Source organism: Mytilus trossulus, chromosome 10, assembly GCF_036588685.1.
Source record: "Mytilus trossulus isolate FHL-02 chromosome 10, PNRI_Mtr1.1.1.hap1, whole genome shotgun sequence".
NCBI classification, from domain to species: Eukaryota; Metazoa; Mollusca; class Bivalvia; order Mytilida; family Mytilidae; genus Mytilus; species Mytilus trossulus.
In genome coordinates this window covers 16,601,800-16,629,049 of record NC_086382.1, presented here as the reverse complement: position 1 = coordinate 16,629,049, position 27,250 = coordinate 16,601,800, and the positions used below count along the sequence as shown (strand labels likewise).

The following is a 27,250-nucleotide window of genomic DNA, read 5'->3' as shown; positions in this document are numbered from 1 at the left end:
TATGAAAGGTGTTAAGTGGGGGGCCCATATTAGCCGGGGACACAATTTCGCCGTTTTATGACTTTGAGGTGTAAAAACTTCAAAAGATGGCTGAAATGGAAGACATATACCGGTAAATAATATTATATAACAAATATGATTATTTTTCAAAACTGAGACAAAATTGCAGCACTTTCTGGAAAGGACTGAAAAACAGACAACGATTTTCGGCCAATTTCCTGAAGAAAAAACACGAATTCAAAGAAGTATTTCTCAGTAATTCTTTGACTGAATGACCCTAAATTTCAGTTCTTAACATCTTTTAAATGTCTGCTATTCATCTATAATGAAATTGATTTGATCAATGTTGTTAAAACCTGCGGTTATTTGATTTTAATTGGCGAAAATGTGTCCCCCATTGACAAAAAATCAGGAAATTCCAAACACCCTTTAAATGGTAACTTTTCAGATGATTATTCAAAAAACACGATTTCAAGCTTAAGAATATTTTGCATTTGAAGTTATCGTCATATAGAAATATCAGTATACTTCAAAAACATTAAGACCTGAACAGAAACTGTAGAAAACATGAAAAGATGTGGCGAAAATGAGCACCCCACTTGATTTGGTCCATATTTTATTTGCTCTAACCAATAACTACATTAATAAACTTGTTTTAAGGAAATCAATGCTAGCACTGCATGCAATAATCCTATATCAATCGGTCATCAAATTGCCAAATATTATAGAACAAAGATAAAGGCTGTGGATTCTATTAAATTTCCATGTTTAGCATTGAAGCAACATAAGGGTACATAATTAAGAAATAATTCATGGAAGCCATAGATTATTGGAAATTTACACATGGCCTGGGCCGTGATATTCGAATTTTATCCTGAGCGTAAACGAGGGATAAAATTAACGAATATCACGCCCCAGGCCATGTGTAAATTTCCAATAATCTATGGCTTCCATGAAATATTTCGATTCTAATAGGACAAATACGATCATTAAAAAGCTGAAGCGAGGGTAGGTAAAGCTGTATGTGTTGCTGTTCTTTTTTACTCCCTGTTATATAGAGCTCAAACATTCTAATAAATCCGTAGCTTGCATGGATTATTTCATGAACAACCCTTAAAATAAAAATTTGTTTTATTCTCAAAACCAACAATTGTCATATTGATTAACATGTTTTTCTCGTAAGCTACCGTCAAATCCAAAGTCGACATTTCGTAACTAAGGAGCCGCCATGTTGACTTGCTGAAATCAGTAAATATGCGAATAACGCAATAGAATAGAAAATCAAACAAAACCTACCTTGATAATCAATTTTAATACAATAGTAAACAACATTTCAATGGTTCACGTAACAGAAAACTTTGAACTATAGCGTTTTCATTTGTATGACGTCATGTTTTGAAATGACTTAAATGCGCCAACAACATTAATAGACTTTCGCAGAATTTTATTTTATTTTTATTTTGTTGGTTTCTCCGAGATCTTGTGCATTACTTACTTATTATGCAACCGAATAAGAATAAAAGTGAGTTTGTCTTTTTTTAAATGCAATTTTTAAAACAATAAAATCGGCAAAGGGATTGCAAATAGGTTTCAATACATGTGGGTTTACATGGGAAGTATATTGTAACAGCCATTATTATGTACACCACGGAGTCTGCGCTAAGTATAGATATATTGAGAATTTTATCATAGTGTTGTTTACAAAGCGAAAGAAGCACGTCATGTTAGAAACCTTAATAACAAGTCTCAAAAATTTAAATATAACAATATTCCTCATTTTCTACCAATTTGTTGGTTCAAGTAAATTAGCAGTGTACCAACAAATGGGTAGAAAATGAGGAATATTGTGATATTTTAATTTAAATTTTTGAGACCTGTTATTTTGAGAGTTCCCGTACTTTTTCATCTGTAACTTTTTCGGGATAGAGTCATAGACCCCACTTTAGACATACTTTCTGTCAGTTTTGGACAATGACAGCCAAACTTACATATGTATACTCTTTTCTAAATCGAATTGAGTTCTAGAATTAACTTTTCTCCACTGAAGGTTATGCATTTTGCTTAAACTTGTGGATTTTTGTTTTTGTCAGACCAGGGGAAATCATAGAGACATCATGTACCGCCATTACTTCAGATGAACAGCTAGTGATTTCATTGGTTGATTAAAAGAATAAGGTCTTTTACCTTATTTTTTGTGGAAATTGTTATAGAGATGTTTTATTTTGCGATTAATGTAAAAAAATGTAAAAGTTTATATTTTAATAATTTTGTATTCTTTGTCGTTTCAACTTGAAAAGAATTGAGCTTTTTGATTGGCTATTGGTTACTTGGCTCAACTGCAATCGGAACTACTCGGCCTTTCTGGTTGCACGAAGTTATTGTACTGCATAGCGAGAATGGCCGAGTAGTTACAGCCTATCCTATCAAGCCAGTCCAGTTCAAACTACTATCACGTGGTACAAATCTCATTTACATATTATGAATATTAATTAGCAAAACCACTAATTTCTGGCTATGGCTTTATATATGAAGCATATAATATCATTCATTCGAAATTTCTGGATATAACACTATTGATAAAATTGAGAATGGAAATGGGGAATGTGTCAAAGAGACAACAACCCGACCAAATAAAAAACAACAGCAGAAGGTCACCATCAGGATCACTATTTTGAAGAACACAAACACCCCTGCTAAAGTGATTATGCGTATAGTCTGTTACGTCTGACACGCATATTTTTGACGTTTTGTCAATATGTGAACACATTCTTCAAAACTGTTACGATTTTATGGACAAGCTGCTTATTATTGTGGACTGTTTGATTACACGGTATTGACGCAATACCGTGCGTAACGTCATAACACTGGACGTTGTTGAGTACTGAATCTGAAAACGCATCACACTATGTAGACGACTTCAATAAACCCTGAAACCAAATTCAGTCAGAAATCCTTGTAAGTTGTTCATGAAAAGATGGAACGAACATATTCATGGAACGGACGGATGAACTGACGGACCGACTAACGGATGTACAGACGGACAGACAGAGGTAAAACAGTATCCCCCCTTTTCGAAGCGGTGGTATAATGATTGGGTCAACATTAAGACATTTCAATACTAATATGATATAATTATCTTTATTTCATCATAAGCCTTAGTCACAAATGGAGCCAAAACAAAATAAAAAAAAAAAACCCTTACTCATTGATTGATATCAAAAACACAGTCAGTATCAAGACGTGTATTATACATAAGTGAAAAGAACTAACAATAAAATCATCAGTTTTTCCCATAAAAGTCAAAAAAAATTATCTAACTTTTTAAAGTTCTGACAAATGCTAGCAATATGCTAATAGAGTTCTTCCCTCAAATTATTATGATGTTCATTCGATTGAAAAATGACGCTCATCCTCAACTTTATGAGCTGTACAATACGATTTTTTGAGTATTTGGCATTTTAAATTCCTAATGTAATGGGTGAGCACCGATCCTTAATTAACATATGAACTACTTTTCTCAAAATCAATGATATCTAAATATTTTCTTCTTGAAAAGAATCTTTAAATTAAAAGTGAGTGTCAAGTTTGCCTCAAAACACATAATGTACTAAGTTTTTATAATAAGATAATTTGACAAAGACACAAGCGGTACAAGAATGTCACACATTGTCTTATATCTTTTGCTAGTTGTTATTGGCTTTTATACTGCACTCGTTCTATTTGAGCAGTTAAAGTGCGTTAACTGTATATGTCTATGTCATATACAGTCACTGGCCCGATATCACTTTTCCTCATGAATATTTAAATAGAAGTTGCCGAAATGTCCATGTCCGTCATTTTTGTTTTTCGTTAGAGCACATATTTCGTCCTATTTATCCTTTTATTTTTTAGGATCTGGGTATGTGTTTGTCTCTTTGTTTTTCTCATTTTGACGCTACAAGTAACATTAGTCCCTTAATTCTGCGAAAATATCAATTTAAATAAAACTCAGATTAGTGACACAAGGGGTACAAAGTGTTCCGACCAAAGAGGGCGGGTAGTGTTACCCAACTCTAATATATTCATCTATGTAGTTTATAGTGGCGAAACCTCACTCCCCTGGTATGCGAAAGGGAAAACCGAAGATCTAGTGAAAGAATGTAGATCAAGACACCAACAAACAACGAACTAGAACAGCACAGACTGACAGTGGACACACAAACAATGAAATATAAAGACAAATAAAATACACAGACACGTAAAACAAAAGAGGAACAAGGGAAAGCACTGAGCAGTTGCAATAAGCATGTGTATCAACTAATATACTAAGACAAATATCCTGCATGGAAAGAATATTTGGAATCAAAACGGACAACCACAAATATCAAAGAGAACGGAGTTGATCTTTTTAGAGAAAATTTACCCATAAACATAAGACAGATGCTTTGCCGGAATAATGGGCTGTCGGAGTAATGGATTGTCGGAATAGTGGGCTGGCGGAGTAATGGGCTGTCGAAATAGTGGGCTGTAGGAGTAATGGGCTGTTGGAATAGTGGGCCGTCTGACTAATGGGATGTCACCCTCATCTGACCTTGACATCATTTTCATGGTTCATTGTTCAATGTTAAGTTTTCTTGGTTAAGTGTATTTCTTAGAAACTATAACTAGTGTATTGAATGACCGTAAGATGTACACATATGCATGTAATTGGTTTTTTGGTTTAAATGACCTTGACCTCATTTTCTTGAATCGTTTTAAGTTTATGTAATAGTTGTAGTAAAGCTTTTTATTTAGGACTATCAACATATTATTAATGGTAAGCAAAGAAGGCGAGACATTTCAGCATGTACTCTTGTTTAATAATTATTAGATTCATAAATCATCCTGGATTATTACCAAACATGGTCAGAACCACCAAAGTAGGCGAGACACTGGATTCCACGAAAGTTTTTATGTGTCGAAAAGAGGGCATTTAGGTTAACCCTTGTTCATCTGTATTATGTCCATCCGAAATTACTTCCGGACATGGATGATCATGGATTACAATTCTCTAATTCAAGTTTGGTACCTCAACCAAATGTTACGAAACTCAAGTTGCCTATTACCACCAAACGCAGACAAGTTCTAGAGTTATAAAATAATTTAATTGTGAAATCTAACGACATAACTATAACAACAAAATAATTTACGAAAAACAAATAGGAAAGACATTAGCCAACGACAACCACTGAACTACCGGCTCTTTCTAATTGGAAAAAAATGCTGAATTAGCCGTTTCGACCCCCCCCCCCTTTTTGTGGGAAAAAAATGGTTGATTATATAGGGAATCACTGAAGCATGACTGGAGCCCCCCCTTCTGGATCCGCCACTTCCGTTTTGTGTTATCCCATTTTTCTGCCGCCACTTGGCAAACAGGCAATAAGTTTTACCCTTGTCTTTCAGTCCATCCACCAGTACAAAAGATGCATGATGATCAACAAATGAATCTGAATCGTCAGAGCTGAAATGGTTCTCATGTGTTCAAACAAGATCATTAACTACCAAACAATTGGAAATCAGATGTTTCTGGCAGAAACTTTAGTTTTAGCCTCTGTCAAATGTTATGCCACTTATAACAATGTTTATTATCACAAAAAATAAATACAGATCAAGTATGTAATATGATGGTGTCACTTTAACTGTACTAGAGTCTTGACCCTTTACAAATAAAAAAATGCTTTATTTTCCTTCCGTTCTCTAATTATATAATAGTTCTTGAAAAACTGGTCATTATCGTGATATATATGGACTGCCCACAGGACAGTGGTATTGACTAAGATGGTGATAATGACTGAGCCGAAGTCGAGGTCATTATCGCTGTCGCAGTCAATACCACTGTCATACGGGCAGTCCATGTATCACGATAATGACCAGTTTTTCAAGAACTATTATGTTTATTTCATTGAGAAACCATGTTTTGGAAAATTCTCATAAATTCAAAACGCCAAATGCGAACTCGAGTAGTTGTACGATTTCTATGGCAAAGAGTGAAGACCAGTCGTAGTAATACTGCCATTCATTTTAGTGCAACTTTTCAGTATATAAATATTAATCAAGTTCTCTTTAATTTTATAATTAACGAAAAAATATGATAAACAATTCAACAACTTCAACATAATATTAAAAACAGGCCCCAACGGTCATTATCAGACAGAAACCACACCCTACCGGTCTTTATCATGTAAAACTTCGTTAACGACTGGTTTTCTGGTCCCTTTTTGTTCTGTTAATGACCGATGGAATTTATTACTGAAGATTAATGAATGCAATGTGACCCCTTTTTATTCTCAACTGATATGAAATAACTATATAGTTTGGGGGTCTCGGTGGCCAATTCCCATTATTGGTCTAAGTAGTTCTATCCAGTCAACACTGAGGTTGTAAGTTATAAACCCGCCCGTGTGAGTGAACTTGACTCCAATCTTAATTTACTAGGATTTTCAGTGTTCCTTTCAAAAGTCGATGGTTTTCTCCGGGCACTCCCTCGGGCTTCCACAAACGAGAGATACAGTCTACAATCTTTTATCATTATTTTCTTTGGCCTTCTTTCTTTCTCACAATAATCATTACTTTCTTTGGCCTATTTTCTTTCTCACAAAAATCATAATATGATAATACATGATTTTTCAGAGACATATACATATATATTAAATTTTCTTTCTCACAAAAATCATAATATGATAATACATGATTTTTCAGAGACATATACATATATATTAAATGTCTCTGCTTTTTTTTTAAATTAAATACACGATTAGAACCATTTCTATCAAAGGGTCGAGTTTATACAGGTCGATATTGTAGTGTGCCGAAAAGATGTGTATTCATCTGGGTTCTTGACACAAAATACTCACTACCGTCTGTTTGAAGTAAAGCTTCGGGATTTCATTACGATACCAGATTACAGACACTATGGCATCTGGGGGCATGGCGGTAAATTCAGGTGATTATTACTATTAAGTACGGGAAAAGGTTAACATCTTCTTTGGATCATATTGTTATTGGATAGAGCGCTGCTTTTAGATCCCGCGTTTGAGGGTTTGAATCACACTGCTACGATCCATGGTTTACACAACACCTGTCAAAGTGTCATGCAATATAAGTTCCTCATCATTCATAAATTATAAGCCACAGAGTCCCATAGAAAGAAGAAATATGAAGGATGATTTATAATAATCCAGTGGAACAAATATTACTATAGTATTAATGTATGGACTTTTTCATATTGGCCCTGTAACATGCCCGAGGTGTTAATAATGGCCAAGGATGGTTGTAATGGCCCTGAGGCAACGCCGAGGGCCATTACAACTGTCCGAGGCCATTATTAATATCAAGGGCATGTTACAGGGCCAATATCAAAAGTCCATATATTGATACTTTTATTAACCAACTATAAAGGCAACTTCATTCAAGAACAGTTTTCGAGTCTCGGATCCAAAATTATACAGATATCCACAAACTACAACAGGACCAATACAGAAAAACCCGTTTCATAACATTTTTATTAAATGGTTTTAATTCTTCGATTAAACAAAGAGTAAGAAACTTACCGTAAAGAAGATACAGATATTTCATAGCTGAACTTCAACTTGTCTTTTTGCATTCAATTTCGCATGGACATGATGGAATTTTGGTCAACATTGTGACTGTCAGATGTAATTTCTGATTTCTCATCCAAGTACTTAATTTTATGCTATTAAAATTCATTTCATCTAGCAAATAAAAAGTAGCTGGGAAGAATAATCAGACAGTTTAACTATTCTAAAGTCTGCATTCTGAGGATTGAACAACGGAAATGAAACAGTGATAATAATCGAAAGTCGGTCTCGAAAAAGGCTGTGAAATATTTCCGTTTCAAGTCGTTACAAAACAATGTCAATGAACATCATTTAAACTTGTTTTTATGATATTAAGTTTAAAAAATAAACGACATTTTGATTTAATCGATGTCCCGTTTCATCTGTTCATAATGCATGACTGTGATTTCGTAATGCATGACTGAGATTTCGTAATGCATGACAGATTTCGTAATGACTGGCTGTAGCAATTTCTCCGTTCATAATGACCAGATGTCGAAATTTTCCTTTTATAAAGCATAGGCATTTCTATACATATTGTAGTAAGTTGGTTAATAAAGTATAAAATTGTTCCTTACGGAATAAAGTTTATGGATATGGCATTATTTACAACAAAGTTTCCAGTCATTTGTAACAAGAACTATTTAGTATAAATAATCTAGTCTTCACGTTGTATTACTATACACCTAATCACTATTTGTCTGCCATTACTGATATCACAGATTCCTGTAAAATTTTGACGTCATTATACAAAATATCTGACACCACAATAGAAAAGTGATTGTTATATGACATCAATAGTATAAGCAGGACAGATTCTCGGGTCAGCCGGGACAGGGATAAGGTGTAATTACATGTACATGTATAAGTGCATAATTTAATTTTTAAGGCAGTGTCTTATCGACCCTGCAATAGATATAGGAAGATGTGGTGTGAGTGCCAATGAGACAACTCTCCATCCAAATAACAATTTAAAAATTAAACCATTATAGGTTTAAGTACGGCCTTCAACACGGAGCCTTGGCTCACACCGAACAACAAGCTATAAAGGGCCCCAAAATTACTAGTGTAAAACCATTCAAACGGGAAAACCAACGGTCTAATCAATATAAACAAAACGAGAAACGAGAAACATTGATGAGTTGCCAAATTGGCCTGTGTAGGCTAAACACATCCGCATTAAGTTTTATTATAATAAAATGTCAGGATTGAAGTGTGAAATATACACAGAAATTATCAGTGATTTTCAGATTTTGTGATTGCAGTGAAGAGAATGGCAACTTATAATTTATTAGTTAAAACTACATTTAAAATATATATATATATAAATATTGCACTAAAGCAGGGCTCACACTACTTCAGAATTATAGGGAGAAGTGACTTCTCTTTTTGAAACTGATAGGGAGAAGTGGTGAGATTTGAAAGAGAAGTGCTCATACGTGCGGTGCGCTACAATGTTTGGATTTTACTTTAGTATAAACAGTCATTTGTAAATAATGTTCTTTTTATATTGTTCAATTCATATCTGACTGAGTATACAATTAAAGTCACATTTCAAATTAAAAGTTGTTTGAAATTTACTAAGGTCCTTGTGAGAAACTACCAACTAAATATCTAGCACTAAATTGTTTTAATTTTTTTTTTAAAGGTGAAGAAATTATAATATATCAATTGCAATTTAATTAAAAACTATCTTGTGTGTGAAATTCAGTGTTTCTCATCAAAAGATATATAAAGGTAAGCTGGGCCATAATATATTGATATTAGCTGATTAGTGTAATAGTCTAAGAGTTAAGCAACTTTACAATAGTTTACAACAGTCCATATAAATTATTGGGATTTCTATACACCAATCAATGATGAGTTTATTTAGATGTAACCAAAAGTGTAATAATGCGTGTGGAATTCGTAATTTTTCTTTTGGGATCAATATTCTTCTGTCAGCTGTTCCATCCGTGCATCCGTAGTTATTTTTGTAAAAATACGGATTTCGGTCATAGCTGGTCCGTTTCCAATCCGTAGTGTAGAAATCGGTCAACAATGGCGGACAATGCAAGAAAATTTACAAAAATAAACGATGTTTGACAAGTTATTTGGAAAGGATAATGAAGTTTTTAATGCAATAAATGGATTGAACATTTACTGGAGGCAACTTTTATCACGTTTAAATGAAGTAACAAACTTATTTTGCAGCCGAAAGTTAGGTTGATGTACATTTTCGAGTAACAAGCACCGGAACTTACGGAAGTGCACGAAGTGATAAAAAGTTGTATTTTTATCAAATAACTTGCTACACTTTGCAAAAACAATGCTTCAACATCTTTTCTTAAGATTATAAATTGTTTAAGTCTGAATTTCTTTAATTATCAATAAAAAGTTGATGTTTCAACAACTTGGTAAAAATTGAAAATGTCCGATGACGGAAGCGACTGAAAGCGAGTATCCTAAACAACAGGGCGACTTGTCTTCGCTTTTTGGGGTCGATGAAAGCGAAGTGACGGTCGGGAAAGGGACTTCTTCGCCCAAGTCGCCTGGTAGCGTGAGCCCTGCACTAAAGGAATAAAACTACAGTCTGTGTTAAACAAACAAAACATGATAAAATTAGAAATTAAATGTAAATGCACATTTAAAGAATGAATTTACACTGAATTTGCCTTTAAAAAATGCTATGTGAAACAATTATTCTAATAAAATAGGAAACAGAAATCTAAACTATAAAATATCTACGTTACTCTTTTAAAGTCACAATATACCGAGGTACAGTGGTGACTGTCTGAATATATATTGATCACAAGCTCAGAACTAATATTATAAAGAATTAAATTCAATAACAACTGTCTTCATTATTTAATTACTTTTCAGCTAAGACAATTGTCAATTCTGATTTGAAATTAGATTAAAACTAGATTTAATTGATGTAGAAACAAGTTGCTTTCTTTAAAAAAAGAAAAGCAATACATGAACCTAAGACCGCTGACTGCCGGGTCATCAAAAGATTGTTGCTGAATTTGTGTTTGCGTTTGAATTGAAATAATTGACTGTGAATATAAGAAGCCAGTTGAAAGTATATATTTACAGCTTCTATTTGAATAGTTATTTTAAAGCTCGACTATTTCATTTATTACTTGGGAATGTACATAATTTTTCCGATGATAATCCTTTGGCAAATCATAATTACTACTAACCGGATGACTTACGCAAATTGCACAAACCTACTCAGTTTGCTTTGTACATTTGTAATGTGGATTTCTGGATGCATTTATTTTATCTATCATATCTTTATATTTTGTTTCCTAAATGAATGCCTTTATATTCTCAACTCGTATTTGAAGCTGTCTTTACTCATGGAAGATGCTGTATGTTATGAAACCTGTGGCACGCAATTGATTGGGACCTCTTATGAAAGACTTATTTTGGTCTCATATATAAAAAATCTAAAATTTTAAGGATTTCCTGATTTTACTTAAATCAATTCAAACATTCTACTGGGAAACTTAGTTTTGCCTTCTTAATTCAGAAGTTTATGAATACCTGTACACACTTTCAAAATAAGTTTTAACCAAATTATATAAAAAGATGTAAAAAGATACCAGAATTAAAATGATGTACGCCTGACACGAGATCAGTAGATACAAAAAAAGCATCAGTGACGATCGTATGAAAAAAGTTAAAAGGCTAAATACATTACAAAGTTAAGGAATCTATTCATTGGGTAGACAATCCTTTAAATTAGCTTTTTGAAAAGGTCAAAGTTAATAATAGGACAGTGACTCAAAAAAGAAACAAAAGAGAAACAGCTCGAGGTCAGAATACTGTTAGAAATGATGACCGTTTTGAAAGTCACATATGAAGCTCTTTCTGCCGTGTCCTGAATTTAGATAACAAAAACGAAAATAAGCTATCACGAGTGAATTTTATACTATGTTATACTAAAACGATATAAAATAATCAACATTATGGTTGTAATTAAATTTTGTTGTGATTGTTGTAAAGTTGTGAGTTGCAAGGATTTAAAACCATGCTTTATGAATTGAAAACACACAAGTATTTTTATTCACGACTGTTTAAAATTCAAATATTTACTTTTATCTTATTTTCCGTTTTATGGATATATTACAATACAAAAAAATAAATAATAATTACTCATAAAACCTAAATACTGTAAAATGGTATGAAATAATTAACGTCGAAATATAATGATTAATTGTTTACAAACATTTTTTTGTAGGTTGAAGAATTTATTTAGATTTAATCTTTATGTTTCCTTTACAAATGAATACTTAAAAATACCAAAGCAGAATATCTTGTAATATAAAATACTTATTTCTTAATTGCAACTCTGAAAATATTCTGATTTTAATCATGATTGTTAGTTTCCTCAGAAACATAAATACAGTATATATTTTGCATATATTTCTTTGATTCCGATAGAATTGAATACTTTTGATAAGAAGATCATCTTTCTGTTTTTCGATCAAATATCAATATGTTAATCAGATTCTTCTCTCCCGTAAGTCTATGATGAAATACACACTCAGTATCCCGTGGTTAAATCTTCAAACATAATAAATTCACATGTTATGGAGACAACATACAGTACCACGTTATAATTGACCCAGATACAAACAGTGTACAATGGTCGTTTTAAAACAAATATAATTGCGTCGACATGGGTCATCAAGGGACCATATCAAAGACGTAGATAACAACCTGTTAAGACCTGTACAAATGACTGAAAACTTTCGAGACGTTCCAAGAATTTTATTCTGACTTCCGGCCGAGAGATATCGAGTGGCCCATAGACACATCCAAAACTCACCAATATATGAGCAGGTAGTTTTTCTCTACTAATACACATGCTTTGTTTACTACTTAATGTGCATGCATGAAATTTTCTTCCACAGATTAGACACTTAAATCATATAAATTCATTGTTTTTGTGTATATGGACCATAATTTGGTATTCGGCCTTTGGTTTCTTTTTGTATCCTTTTTTATAAGTTCTAAAATTTTAACTTTTATTTTGTGGGTTGTTTTGGTGTTAGAATAGTATGAATGGAACAATTGAGTTTTTTGAGAAAAAATTAATACATTTTGATTCACCGTTTACGTGACATGAAACCAAACAGGAAACCAATCTTTATTTTCTTTATTTTGCACAATATAATTCAAAAGGCATAAATAAACACCATTACTAGTGTTACTTGCTTCATGTTAATATTTAAAATCTATTTTCAATGTTATATTAAAGTTTTTTTTAAACCTGACAGGAAACCATAAGAAACAGAAAGCATTTTTTTAGTTTTATTTTATTGCAAAATCTGCTTAAAATAATCTGAACAGTATACTTTTTCTTAAAATCCATCTTAAATGTAACAGTATTCTAAAACTCCTAAATATGTGCTTGTTTTGAAAACAATTAGTACAATTTATTCAGAATTTTCCATATTTTCTTCATTGATACAGGATACCAGAATTGTTGTATCTTGATGTTTAAGCCAAAAAAATGTATTTATATTTGGTTTTGATATTCCAGTTATATACAATTTATTCCAAATCATTGGCAATGTAACATTCTTTAAATCCAGTAAAGATTAAATTTTTTTAACTTTAACTTTAGTGGGCTAAAATCAATAAAGTTCTTCCTTTCAAGTCATGCATGGTAAAAGTTTACTTCTCCTTTGACAAGTTTATTGCGTTTCTGATAAGTGTTTGCAGAACATGAATAAAAAATATTAATTAAAAACTGTGACAAAGATTCCAACTTTGTACATTCCAAGTGTAACAGTATATTAACATGTATTTTTTATTAAATTATATTTATTCACCTAAAATATCCAGTAATATTTACTGCTGAAGTTAAATCTATCCAACGAGCATTGGTACAATGATAAGAGACGTATTTTCGATTGATTTTTCCAATGACTCTTCACGTCATTATCGGGAAACAAAGTGTGTTCTAACGTCTGTCAAATATGAAATCGATTTTGTCAAGTCATTGGGCATTTATTTTCACACAGGATGGTATGTAACATTATGCACATAGAAAAAATAACAGACCATCGGCGCAATCTCTTTGACAATTGTATTTTCCTCTTTTAAACAAGATGAAACAAGTCTACAGATTATGTTTGCTAACATCCCGTTGGAAACAAAATCAATGTTTAGACCTAGTATTTCGTACATCCGGCCGTAATGGCGTTATCACATGTTAGTCACATGTTTCACGTATGACTGGAAATGATTAGAACTTAAGGACAATAACAATTTTAATAAATAACTGGACTTCTGTTTCGTGTGAAATGTAACGCATAACGATAACGTAATTTTCTTACTTAATTATTACGAAGATCAAAACAAGAATGTAAATCATCTCGGATTTACCTGTTTGAACATCTCGCGAGAGTTCATATTTGCATATTGTTTTTAAGAATTCTATTACAACAAAGCAGATTACATCATCTAAAAATTGCGTTACGAAATCGGACACAAAAATCACGCCACTGTTCTTACATCTGCTACATAAATACTTATAGTTCTCGGCATTTTCTTCTCACTATTCTTATTGGTCGATGTTCTTTGTTATTTGAAAGCAAAAGTTACGAATTTGCCGGTGACGATTATCTATAAATCAGTCAGCGTTATGCTCTTCGGAAGCAAAAAGTAATGCGAGAAACGACACAAAAATACGGTTGTAGAATCTTTGAAATTCGTATATTTTAATTTTTTTTCTAGGGAAGAGTAGCATACACTTGTATGTTGATAAAAATAATTGCATCTTTAGATGTAGTTACAACTTTTCTTACAGTAATTCACATTTTATCCCTTTTCTATAGTTATAGGAAACGGAGCCCAATAGCAAATTATGGTCCATATATGCAACCCGACTTTAAATAAAGATAATGACTACTTTACTTTACCCTAATATGATTTCAGGCTAAATAAAACAAAGTGCAACTGCAATGTAATATCATTAATATTCATACTATCAAAGGTAAAAAAAAATAAAAGCTGATGATTTCTTGTCCATTTGTTAAACAAAACTAATCCCGGAAATGAGTCCAGATTTACTTGCTTTAGTATTGTGGCAAAACTTCCAGTTCAAAACCAGAAGAAATGTCTGAGAAATTTATCATTTTGAGTCTTTCAATTCATTTCACTTTCAATTTGTTGCCTTCCTGCTGGTAAGAAATTCATGAAGTAAATGCAGTTAAAACTAGTTTGTTGATGCCTTGAGCATGATGAGTATAAGAATACTCAGTAATGTGATTTTGACAATATTTTTTTTGAAAAAGGGCACCAACTTCAAAATGACCAAAAGTAGGTGAAAAATGTCATCAGAATCCTTTGGTATAATAAAAGCCCAAAATGCCACTGTAAACAATGTCAATATGCAAGATTTGTGACTTTTAATTAGGGCAAGTGAGTTAAGAGGTTGGATGGGGCATATAAGATGGTTCTTGCCACTTGTCTGAATGAACACTTGTTGGAATGAACAAGTTAGAAAAAATGATACTGTACAGGCCAGTGAAAACATTTTTTTTATGGACTTGATATAATATAAATATAATTAAAAAAAACACATTACACATTTATATAGGCTCCTTTCCATTGAAAAACAGTTCTCTTTATCTTATTGATTATAATTTAAAAGCAATATATTCTTGCAGAGGCCCAACTATGGGGACCATATAAAGAACTGGAGAGAACAGTTGATGCAGCAGTTCGAAGGAAGCAGGTGGATGCAGTGCACGACCTTGAAGTTGCATTGAAGAGACACAAACCTGATTTTATTTCTCTCCTTAAAAATCCAGTATGTATATAAATATTAAGAGATTGTGGTTTGAGTTCCTAAGAGACATCTCTCCATCAAAGTCTTTTAAAATGTATGAAAAGTTAACAATTTTAGTTCAAAGTATGAACCCCAACACAAAGTCTTGGCTCACTCTAACAGCAAGGGGTAAAAGGCAACAAAATGACTAGTGAAAAACAATTCAAACAGGAAAAACCAACAGTCTAATCATCATTGATCTGAGTATATAAAAAAACTGAGAAGAGCCTATGAACACTACAGCAAACGACAACCACTGAGCAACAAGTGTGTGACTATGAACGGTGCACAGACATGCAGAGGCTTAAGTGTATACATTGTAAGAGCACAACTATTCATTTGACCTATTCATTTGAAAGTTATGTGGTAGTCCATTGTCAATTCTAATTTTCAACCAATTGTAAGTTTTATTGACATCAACACATTGGCACAAAATAAAAATAAGGAGATGTGGTATGATTGCCAATGAGACAACTATCCACAAGAGACCAAATGACACAGAAATTAACAACAATAGGTTAATGTTCCTTCAGAGGGATTTAGTACACTGCATTACATGTATTGTTATGATTGTCTATTTAGATTTATATGATATATATTAACAGAAGATGTTGTATGATAGCCAATGAGACAACTCTCCAAAAGAGACCAAATGACACAGACATTATCTCCATATCAATGATCAATGACTACACAAAATCAATTTAGTCCCTTTTATGAAGGGTATTGGAACTCTGTTCTTTTATTGTAAATTTAGTTGGAAACTCCATTATTTTATGAATACTATATTTTGCACATCCAATATTTTAGCCAAAGAGTACATTGTACAGAGATGCAGTTAAAAAGTCCCACATTGATGGCCTTCCAGTAAAGGGTGAACAGATAAAGCAGACTTTCCCCAGAGAATTTATAGAGGAAGCTCTGATTATAAGTGACCTTTTTGACATGAGTGAAATAGCAGCTGTAGAACTGTTAATGGCAGGTAAGTTCACTGTACAGTTATGTCCCCTCGTCAAACTTGGTGAGAAAACTTGAAAACTATTTTGATAAACTGGGTCCTTTCTATTAATAACATCAAAAACAAAAACAAGGCTTGCATATTGCAGAGGTGTTTACTTGTACGGATTGTCCGTATTTTACACAGATTTTTTAGTAAAATTACTCAATACGAATTCGTCATGAAAAAGTATGGATTACTTACAATCCAGAAAAAAATCATAGTTGCTTAAGTTAACAGGGGTCTAAAAGGCGCTTTTTTGACTGGGAATAGCCACTCTTTAAAGGGCAAAATGATAGCGATCAAGTATATATCTATTATTTCTATTATTCACTATTATTTCTAAAGTAAAAAGCCTTTAATACGAAAAAGCCACAATAATTGGTGTAGCACTGCACACTATATAACTGGTATGCACCCCAGTAGAGATACTCAGGTAGAAACTGAAAATCAGGAAATGGAGAATTAAAACTTAATTTACAATCTAACTTTTTCTTTTTATGATTTTAGGTGACCGTAAACAATCAGAATTTCCTGAATTAACAAGAGGCTTAATAGCTGTGTTGCTGTACTTTGATGGTCAGAAAAGTATAGTTAATTCTTTAAGGACCTTATTACAGTGCAGAGAGGGCCGTACATGGACAATGGAGCTTTCATCTGACCTCACAAATAAGATCACACAATACACAGACCAGTTGATTGTCAAAGATAAACTTGTTAATAAGATTTTAGGTATGAAGGTGAAAATAAAAAGGATGGTTCTGAATGTCATAAGAATACACTTATTTTCTACTGTGAGCTTTGGCTATCACTTCGGTCTATTGTTATCTTATATTGTAAACTTAAAAAAACAACTTAAAAACTTCTCTGAAACAACTCAGCTAAATTTTATCAAATCTGAAAATTTCTTATGAAATTAAAAAATTTATCCTAGGGTTTGAACTTACTATAAACATGGTCACTTTAGTTAGAATGTAGGGTGGTTCGTTGCAGTTTACTAGCTTATAATTCATGGATCTCCATTACCTGTTGATGATTGTGCACCATCATCCTTAGAATATCTTCTGCCATTTGTCAAATGATCCACGTCATTGTTAAATTATCTTCCGCCATTGGTCCCTGGCATTGTCACAATTTGTTTTCGTTTCTCTAGCCACCATCAATTTTGTTAGCAACTACATTCAATTGCATGTAATTGCATAACTCTTTTATATAGTGTTATAGGCTTTTTTTAAATTTAATCCAAAGGGTCCTACTGATTACAGTTTTAAAACCCTTAGGGATATTGGTTTAAGATTGCTTATCACTTGTACAGATAGATTGACACACCTGACAGGAGAACACTTGATCAAGATAGACAATTTATTGCATTTTTTGTCTCGCCTTGACAGAGTCAAAAAGCAAGACATATGTATGCTGTTTCCAGCTGCTACTATGGTGATGGTGTTTGTGGTTTGTGATTAGGTTTAGTTTATGGTTAGCCACAACTGGTAAGTCTATCGTATTTGGTATGCAGTTGTATTAGCATTGGCACATCTCATTTCTGTGGAGATTATTTGGCCCTGCCCTCTCAGCCATGGCCTATTGACTTTGAAACTTTTGCTTATTTTACATGTATTAGTTTGTGATTAGGTCAGTTTATTGGGAACCACTATTGGTGGGTCAATGATATTTGGTATTCATTTGTATAAGCAATTTGCATATCTCATTTCCATGGAGATTATTTGGATCCCCCCCTTATTCACGGTCTATTGACTTTGAAAACTTTGCTCAGATAACAAGTATTAGTTTGTGATTACAGTGACTATGATTTACTTATTACATATAACACCATCTTCTTTGCCTAAGTACTTTAACCAAATATTAAATTGTATCATCATAGTAAATATACTTTTGTTTTAGATTTATTAACAGAGATGGATTGGAATAAACAGCTTATCAAATTACAATCAGCTCGAGCTGTGGGGCCTCCCAAGCATAAAAAACAGGTAAGAGAATCCAGAGATCTGAGGAATACTCCTGTAGCTTCATGTGAGTCAATTCATCTCATGCAGTTAACCCTGTTTTTATTCCTCACTACTGTGCGAAAGAGCATTAAGTGCTACACTTATGACCATCCTTCCATTTGTCCCATTATTGTTTCAGTATGCTAGAATAAAATTTTCTCATCCAAATTTTATGAAAATTATACACAATGCTAGTACTTAACACACCTGTAGACAGAGTTTGAATTAAGGCAGAGAGTCATTAAAACCGTTATAGAGCTGGGCCATTTGTCTATTCTGACACATTCTTCTTATATTTATATTTGTAATGGGTTAAGTGGAAAAGTGATGAAAAAAAAAGAAGCAAATCTGATCTCAGTTTGTTACATATTATAGAGTGGGGTGCCCATATTCGCCGGGGACACAATTTCGCCGTTTTATGATTTTGAGGTGTAAAAACTTCAAGGGATGGCTGAAATGAAAGACATATACCAGTAAATGATATTATATAACAAATATGATTATTTTTTAAAACTGAGACAAAATTGCGGCACCTACTGAAAAGGACCGAAAAATGGACAACGATTTTCGGCCAATTTCATGAAGAAAATACACGAATTCAAAGAAGTAATTCTTAGTAATTCTTTGTCTGAATGCCCTAAATTTCAGTTCTTTTAACACCTTTGATGTCTGCTATTCATCTATAATGAAATTGATTTGATCAATGTTGTTTAAAGCTGCGTTTTTTTGGTTTTAAATAGATATGTAAAAACAGCGAATATGTGTCCCCATTTGACAAAAAATCAGGAAATTTCAAACACCCTTTAATCTAATTTTTTAGATTTATATTTTCAAACAAACACTTTTTCAAGCTTAAGAATATTTTGCGTTTGAAGTTATCTTCATATAGAAATATCATTATACTTCAAAAACATTTAGACCTGAACATAAACTGTAGAAAACATGAAAAGATGTGGCGAAAATTAGCACCCCACTCTACAGCTTATAAAGAGTAAATGACTTTTCTGTTATTATTTTAAGCTCATTTAGGTCATCACCTTTCTCATCACTTTGCATCTGTTGTCGTCAGGTAACTTTTACAAAAATCTTCTCTGAAACAACTGGACCAAATTTAACCAAACTAGGACAAAGTTATAAAAATCACAGGCAATCAACTATTTGAGAGGAGAAATGCCCATTTGAAATGAAAATTATAAAGTAAATTGGACACAAAAGCCATCATTACTTGTGGGATATTTATGAAAAAGTTTAAAATTTCCATAATAAAATATATTGGAATTTTGGTCCTTTATCCTTAAACAGATAAAATATTATATCCCATTTATGGGCATTATGTTTTCTGGTCTGTCCGTTCATCTGTCCCACTTCAGGTTAAAAATTTTGATCGAGGTAGTTTCTGATGAAGTTGAAGTCCAATCAACTTGTAACTTAGTACACATGTTCTCTATGATATGATCTTTAAATTTTCAATGCCAAATAAGATAGATTTTTTCCCATTTTCACAGTCCACTAAACATAGAAAAAGATAGTGTGAATGGGGCATCCGTGTACTGGGCACACATTCTTGTTCTTTTCTGTAGTGAGTCCTCTGAATTAAAAAAAAAAAAATGTGGGTGGTGTACAGATTTAAAAATAAAACAACTAGTTAATGTGCCTGTTACAAATCATGGATATTTGATACATGGAAACAGTAATATCCTATGAATTTACTGATTATGACACTTCATACACTACATTATTAATCTTGTCAGAGTCGACATTATCAAACAAAATTATAGCGAACCAAATGAAAGTTTTCCACAGAGTCGTCTGCTCTTTACCAAGGTATTTAAACTTTTGCAAGTTTACCTGTCCCATTGAATCAATACAATATATATTGTTCTCTGTGTAGTTTATTCACTTGGACATTTAAATTTCTTCTAGGAGAAACTTTCACTCATTGATTAATTTGCCTGACCAAAAAAATATCTTCTTTGTTGATTGAAATACATGTATAAACTCACATAAACTGCATGTGATACAGTATTATTCAATATCAATAATATATATTCAATCTGTTCAATATAAGCACTGATTTAATTATAAAAAGTTTATTTCTGATTTTTTTTTAAGTACTGCATGCATTTATGTTGCAAAGAATCTGCATGTTTTTCATGGTTCTTCAGTTATAAAGAATACATTCAGGAAGACCTTTATTTAAACATTATCATTTTAAGTTTTTATTTGTGAACAGACTAAAAAATAGCAAATTTTAATAGGTAAAATGTTGAAATTTGATCAGTAATCAACTTTTAATTTTTAAATCAGTGTTTATATCAAACGAATTGAAAGTGGGTTATTGATTGAATAAATACAACATCACATGCAGTTTTATAATTGTTTATTTTTACATGTATTTCCATCATTGGCAGTTCAATTTTTTGTTCAGGTAAATTAATCAGTGAGTGATAGATTTCTCTTGCAAGAAATTTAAAGGTCCCATCAAATAAACTATACAGAGAACAATACCTGTTGTATTTGTTAGATGGGACAATAGAACTTACAAAAGTTTAAATGGACAGGTAACTTGCAGGTGAATCTATGGAAAACTATGATAGGTTTCGCAATAACAACTTTTGTTGCACAAACATGTGAAATTTTACTTGTTCAGAACATTATAAAAATAAATTAATGATTTTTCTACTTCCTTTTCACATTAATTGTAATTGATAAGTTTCATAGTCTTGAGTTTGGAATGAGGGTCTTTAATAGTCATTAATACCATTTCTATAGGTCAATACATATCTTATAAATTTTAATTTAAGACATTGAAAAGAAGTACAGGTCCTTAAAATAATTTTCAAAATATTCTCTTATCTGTCCTAAACATGTTTATAATGATAAATCATTGAAATGCCATCCTTATATAATCCTTTGTTCAATTAGTATTTCATTTATACTCTTTTATCTATTTACATTACTATGGATTCATTTATTCTTGTGGATTGCTGAAAACTTTCATATATGTGGATATTTGATTTCGTGGTTCTACCAATCTCATTTTCCTATTGAAGATATGTTATTCGTTGAATATTTGAATTTGTGGTTCACCTTTATCCACAAAACCCTTGAAAAATTGGTATCCAATAAATAAGAATGAATCCACAGTAGGTGAAGCAGGAAATCTGAAAACATGATAAAGCAAGGGAAGTACATTGTAAGCCAACATTTCTTAAAAGTTGTTATCCTAATGCTAGCAAGTTAAAGGTTTGGTTGGCTGGCTTGCTTTGTTTGTTTAAATGTTTGCTCAAACATTGTAATTAAGATTGATATCTGCAAACAATAGATAGACAGGGCTTCAACTTGTATACATTACTGAACTTCCAATAACATTTATAAGTATATGTACATGTAATTGTATACAAGCTGAAACCCCACCTATCCATTGATAACAGATGTCAATCTTAATTGCAATGCTTGAGCAAACATTTATATATACATGTACCAACAAAGCAAGCAATTCAACCAAACCTTTGACCTGCTCGCATTAGGATAACAGCTTTCAAATGTTTTCAAATTTACAAAGCCTTTCTTACATATCAGCAGTCAGTCTAAGGTCAAAATAATTAATTGATAGTATATTTTACACACAGGCTGTCAAGTGAGGCCTTAAGATTCTACTAGAAATTAGATTTACAGGTAAAAGTTACCTTTATCAGTGACACAAAAAAACAATAACTGAGATTTGAAATATTAACAGGAGGGATGGAAGAGGGCTTAAAAGTTTACAGATTTTGACTATTGCTGGAAGTTCACATGTCTGTTGTGTTCTTTCTTGTTTGAGCTTAGAATGGCAAAAGAGGAAATTGTTAGCCTTCTGTGCAATTAAAGAAATTAGCATGGATGACAACATATTTAAAGTAAATGAAAACTGATATTTTGTGTTTTGATTCTTTATTTGTTTTATTACAGCTACAAGATATTTACAGCGAGATCAAACTTATTCTGGCAGATTGTTTATTTTGCTTGGCCTCACAACGTCCTTTAGAGAAAGAAGACACCTTACGTTTAATAGCCTTCCTAAAGCAGAATGGAAGTTGTATTGCTGACGGGACATTGGATCTAGTAACTCTCTGCCTAATCATAACCTTGTTGTATTGTTTTGATGTCAGTGTTCTAGAAGATGACAATAATTCAGGTAAACACCTAGCGCATTTTAAGATAACATAAAGTTTCTGAATTATCTTATGGTTTGGTCAAACATGGCTATAAAAGTTTTATTTTGTGTAACAGAAGTTGTTGCCAAAGTCGCGGGAGTCCCCGGACATTGGGCAAAGTCCAGTAAATGTCTGGTCCAGTTAATTGATATGTATTACTGTATTACCAAATGACCATAACCTTTGTAAGATGAGAAAAAGAACATGCACAGATTAAAACATTGCTTTGTTTAGGCCATGTCTTCTAGTAGTAAGTATTAAAGGCATATCATGACCGGAATATATTAATGCGATATGAATATGAACCATGAATTTATAGCATTCTCCTCACAGAATCAAAAGGAATATTCAGCAAGCTTGGAGAAATTGTTTATTTAAATTTGTATGTTTTATTTAATTATTGGTAATAGTGTTTGTTCTCTTTTGACAACTATTTCCTTAAATGCATTCTGTGTATTTTTCTGTCAAATATTTCACAATTATTTATTCAATTGATTAATTCTAAATGACAACCTGTAAACCATGAGAATCTGCATAATGCAATTAAAAACATGTGATTACCAGATTTTTGCGAGGAGGGTCACTATGCATACGGAAAATATGCAAGCTATTAGAAATAAGTAAACTTCTTCTAAATGTGGACAAATTAAAGAATTTTCCTCAGAAAAAAAGAAAATGTAATGTACGTGTCATAAGTTGTATCATGAAAACTATCCATTTAGTTATAAAAAAAATATATGCATGTTTTTTAATTATAATTTGAGGTTTCATATGACTCTAATACATATAGGTCTCCTCTCAGCCTATTACAATGAGCAAAACCCATACTTATTTTCATTCAATTTAGGATTTGGAACGGGGATACAAATTACACTAGAACATATTGAAAAAAAAAATTAAATGCCAAATAATTTTACCATCACTTTCAAGGAAACTGTGCCATTATATTATTGGAAACTTTCTAAAATTTTGTATCCAGCTTTACATGAGCATGCTATACTGTGTGATTGCTCATCAACTTCCATAATCCAAATACTTACTGTTGAATTGTTTTATTGACAGCCATCTTGTTACATCAAAAGTACTTATCTGTTGTTTGATGTTATATGTTTTGTTGTGCTTGCTTACAATTACATGTTCTTATAGCAGGGATAATGATGTGTACTTCCAGATTACATACGAAGATTACCTCTTATTACTGATGGAACATATATAGCTGATGTCCACAAAGAGTTAACCAATGACAGGACATGGTCCATTCCTGGTCTTCAGGGTGTGGCTCAACTGTCCTGGGGATTGACATTGAGACAGTTATCACAGTACCAAACACCAGCAGGTATAAAACATGTTAGGAAATAATACATCTGTCTTTACAATTCCAGATCTTCTTTTAAAAACTTTTATCTTTTATAATTGCAACAAGTGTAAGGTAAAATTTAGGCATATATACATAACATTTTTAGCTCACCTGGCCCGAAAATATTTTCCTCTGTAACTACTGGGCCAAGTTCAATATGGATATAGATAATTTTAAGCAGCGATATTGTTCAGTAAAGTAGATCTTCAAACACATCACCATCATCAAAACACAAATTTGTTCTGAATTCTTCTGTGTCCTTTGTTTAATATGCAGATAAACGGTGAGAGACACAGGCTCTTTAGAGCCTTTATTTTATTTTTTGCTGTTCATTGCATTTTAATGTTTTTTTAAAGGTGTAAATGAATATTGTGAAGAAGATGAAATAGTCATTTCAATGGCAACAGACAATAATGTTTTCCACTTTCTTGATAATGCTGTGGTGGCTATTGAAAATTTTCATCATGAGGTAAATATTAAGAATAGATGTTCCTTACAAATAGTCACAAACCATCCCTTTGAGGGGTTTACTACAGATATTTTGTATTTTACACATACTTTGAATGAAAAATACAGACCACAAATTTAATCCAAGCGAGTACAATTTCCTTTCCATTTTAGAGTAATTTTTTTTACATCAAAGTGCTTGAATGAGCAGTGACAGAAATTACATATCTAAAGATGTTATAGAGATAGAAATTTCCGCAGCTGTTGAAACAGCTGTTCTCTAATTTTTGTGCTATTTTCACATTTCCTAATCGGTGTGATAAAAATATTTCTCCTCACTAGTGAAAAATATATTCTCTGCAAATGATTGGTTGAAATTTAATTGTGACGTTACATTTTCTTGTTTTTCTGAATTTTCTTATATTGACGTCATGAAAAAAGGACACCATGTCTGATGACATCATGAAAAAAGTACACAACTGTCCTCATATCTTTGAAAACCAGAGATGGGTCTGATTACTTTCATTGTAATTGATTAAATTACAATTACTTTGTCATTTGTACGATTAAATTAAATTAATGATTACATCATTTCTGAAAGTATCTGATTAAGGTCAAGGAACAGTAAATGGGCTATGTCGCAGATTTTGCTAAAAATTTGCATACAACCTTGGCTCGTTGAACTACAACTGAAAATCGAAAAAATAGTACATTTATCTCTTTTATTATCGGAAAATTGCCGATTGATTTCTTTTAATATGGGTGAATATTTGTATAGAAAGCACATAAAATCGGCGAAAAACCTTCTAAAATTTGTCTTAAAATCGCCAAATCTCTAATTCTACTCCATAGAATTTTCTTAAAAAACTATATATTGTTGACACATACATTTCTGTTGTAATGATATAAAATAATCATAGGGTCACCGACTTCGTTTTTTGTCTAATAATCAATTTGTTACCTTGTTGGTAGTGAAAAACGTCAAAAATCAACGTTTTACGGCCTGCAACGCGATAACGTTTCGATTATTTCGACGTTTTGTTGGATTTTTTCACAAAGAATGCAACTTTGAATGATGTATACCGTAAAAACGAAGTCTGTGACCCTATCTTTATTTTGCATCATCATAACGGAAATTTATGTACCAACAACATATAGTTTTTTAAGAAAAATCTATGGAGTAGAATTAGACATTTGGGGATTTTAAGACAAATTTTAGAAGGGTCTTCGACGATTTTATGTGCTTTCTATACAAATGTTAACCCATTTTGTAAGAATTCAATCAGTAATATTTCAAATGATAATTGAGATAAATGCATTTTTTTTTCGATTTTCAGTTGAAGTTCATCGAGCCAGACTTATATGCGAAATTTTAAAGAAATCTGTGACATAGCCCATTTACTGTAACTTGACCTTAAATTAATGATTACATTGGCAAAGTAATCATGATTACATCTGATTACAATGAATTTAAAAACATAACATTTTGAATGATGTGAATGACAATGAATGAATAAACGTTCAATATAACTATAGCATTTTTGAGAAAGTAATTTATTTGGTTCAATTATAAAATGATAACTTCAAATTAAACTTCATCTATTTAAATATTATAAATACCAAATTTCACTACATATGTACATTATCACCAATGATCTCTGAATTATTTTGATTTAAATCTAATAAATAAATAAATATCATAATCCAGAGTTTTTTGTTTGTCTTCTGACCTCTTTCATAATTTATATGTATTCCAAGGTGCAGTTTATGGAAGTTTAAATATGGATCCGGATGAAATAAAGTTACCAGTTAAAACTATGTTAAATTTTAATAAAAATGTTTAATCAAATTGTATACAATATGTAAGTACTAAAAATCATTGCATTTTACATGTCCAGTCCAAATACATTTAAAAAAAATTTTAACAACATATTTGTCCAACTTTTAATTTAGTTTGTGCTAATTAGATAAATTTTCATGTCTGATTTATCTTTTATCATGTATATTTCCCTACAGCTATACTCAATTGGTAATTGCAATACAAACAAACCTTAATTAATCTCCTGCCTGTCAATTCAAAGTTGACAAAAATCACAAAAATTAACAAAAGAAAAGTATTACTTAAATATATAACAGTTATAATCAAATATAAATATAAAGATCATTATAAAATGATGAATATACATGTATGTACAATATCTTTAACTAAGATAAAAGGTATATAATTGTACTATATGTCTCTGCTTAGGCTAATGATGACTTTTCAATACTGTAACACTAGTTTATTTTTTACTGAAGTAAAAGTAAAGTAAAGTAACCAAACCATTTTTAATAGCATGTTAAAAATTTATCAAATATGAATAACAAAGAGGTTCATTTAATGACCAAAAACACAATTTTAGATTTTTAACCGGATTTTTGTGACAAAAATGTCGGTTATTAAATTGGGGATGCTCGGCAGGCGGGCGGCAGGGCGGGCGGTCGGGCGGGCGGCAATCAAATGTTGTCCGTGCATTAACACAAGAACCGTTCAACCAAAGCTTTTAAAATTGTAATGTGTTGTTACTGACAACTAAATGAAGGTCAAGTTCAATAATGGCCATTTTGACTTTTACCGTTCAGGAGTTATGGTTCTTGAAAGATTGAAAAATGACGTATCCAGTCGTGTCCGTGCATTTACGCATGAACAGTTCAATCAAAGCTTCCCAAATTTTTATATGTTGTTACTGGTGACAAAATGGAGGTCAAGTTCAATAATGACGATTTTGACTTTTACCGTTCAGGAGTTATGGTTCTTGAAAGATTGAAAAATGGTGTTTCC

At 32.0% G+C, this 27,250-nt stretch overlaps 1 protein-coding gene and 1 long non-coding RNA gene across 2 annotated transcripts in view; both read left to right on the top strand.

The window, feature by feature from the left end:
* The first annotated feature begins 6,800 nt into the window (after window positions 1-6,800).
* The window catches only part of LOC134686951 (nuclear pore complex protein Nup205-like), an 83,640-nt gene continuing 63,190 nt past the window's right edge, over window positions 6,801-27,250 (top strand). Inside the window, exons 1-8 of the mRNA XM_063546822.1 lie at window positions 6,801-6,961; window positions 15,266-15,408; window positions 16,237-16,408; window positions 16,934-17,155; window positions 18,326-18,411; window positions 22,381-22,606; window positions 23,797-23,961; window positions 24,339-24,451. Of these exons, the coding sequence (XP_063402892.1) occupies window positions 6,931-6,961; window positions 15,266-15,408; window positions 16,237-16,408; window positions 16,934-17,155; window positions 18,326-18,411; window positions 22,381-22,606; window positions 23,797-23,961; window positions 24,339-24,451 (1,158 nt within the window). The 5' untranslated portion in view covers window positions 6,801-6,930. The remainder of the gene's footprint in view (window positions 6,962-15,265; window positions 15,409-16,236; window positions 16,409-16,933; window positions 17,156-18,325; window positions 18,412-22,380; window positions 22,607-23,796; window positions 23,962-24,338; window positions 24,452-27,250) is intronic.
* Window positions 6,988-7,961, top strand: LOC134686952 (uncharacterized). Its single transcript, XR_010101705.1, has 2 exons — window positions 6,988-7,226; window positions 7,417-7,961. It is a non-coding gene; the product is annotated as an uncharacterized LOC134686952 (long non-coding RNA).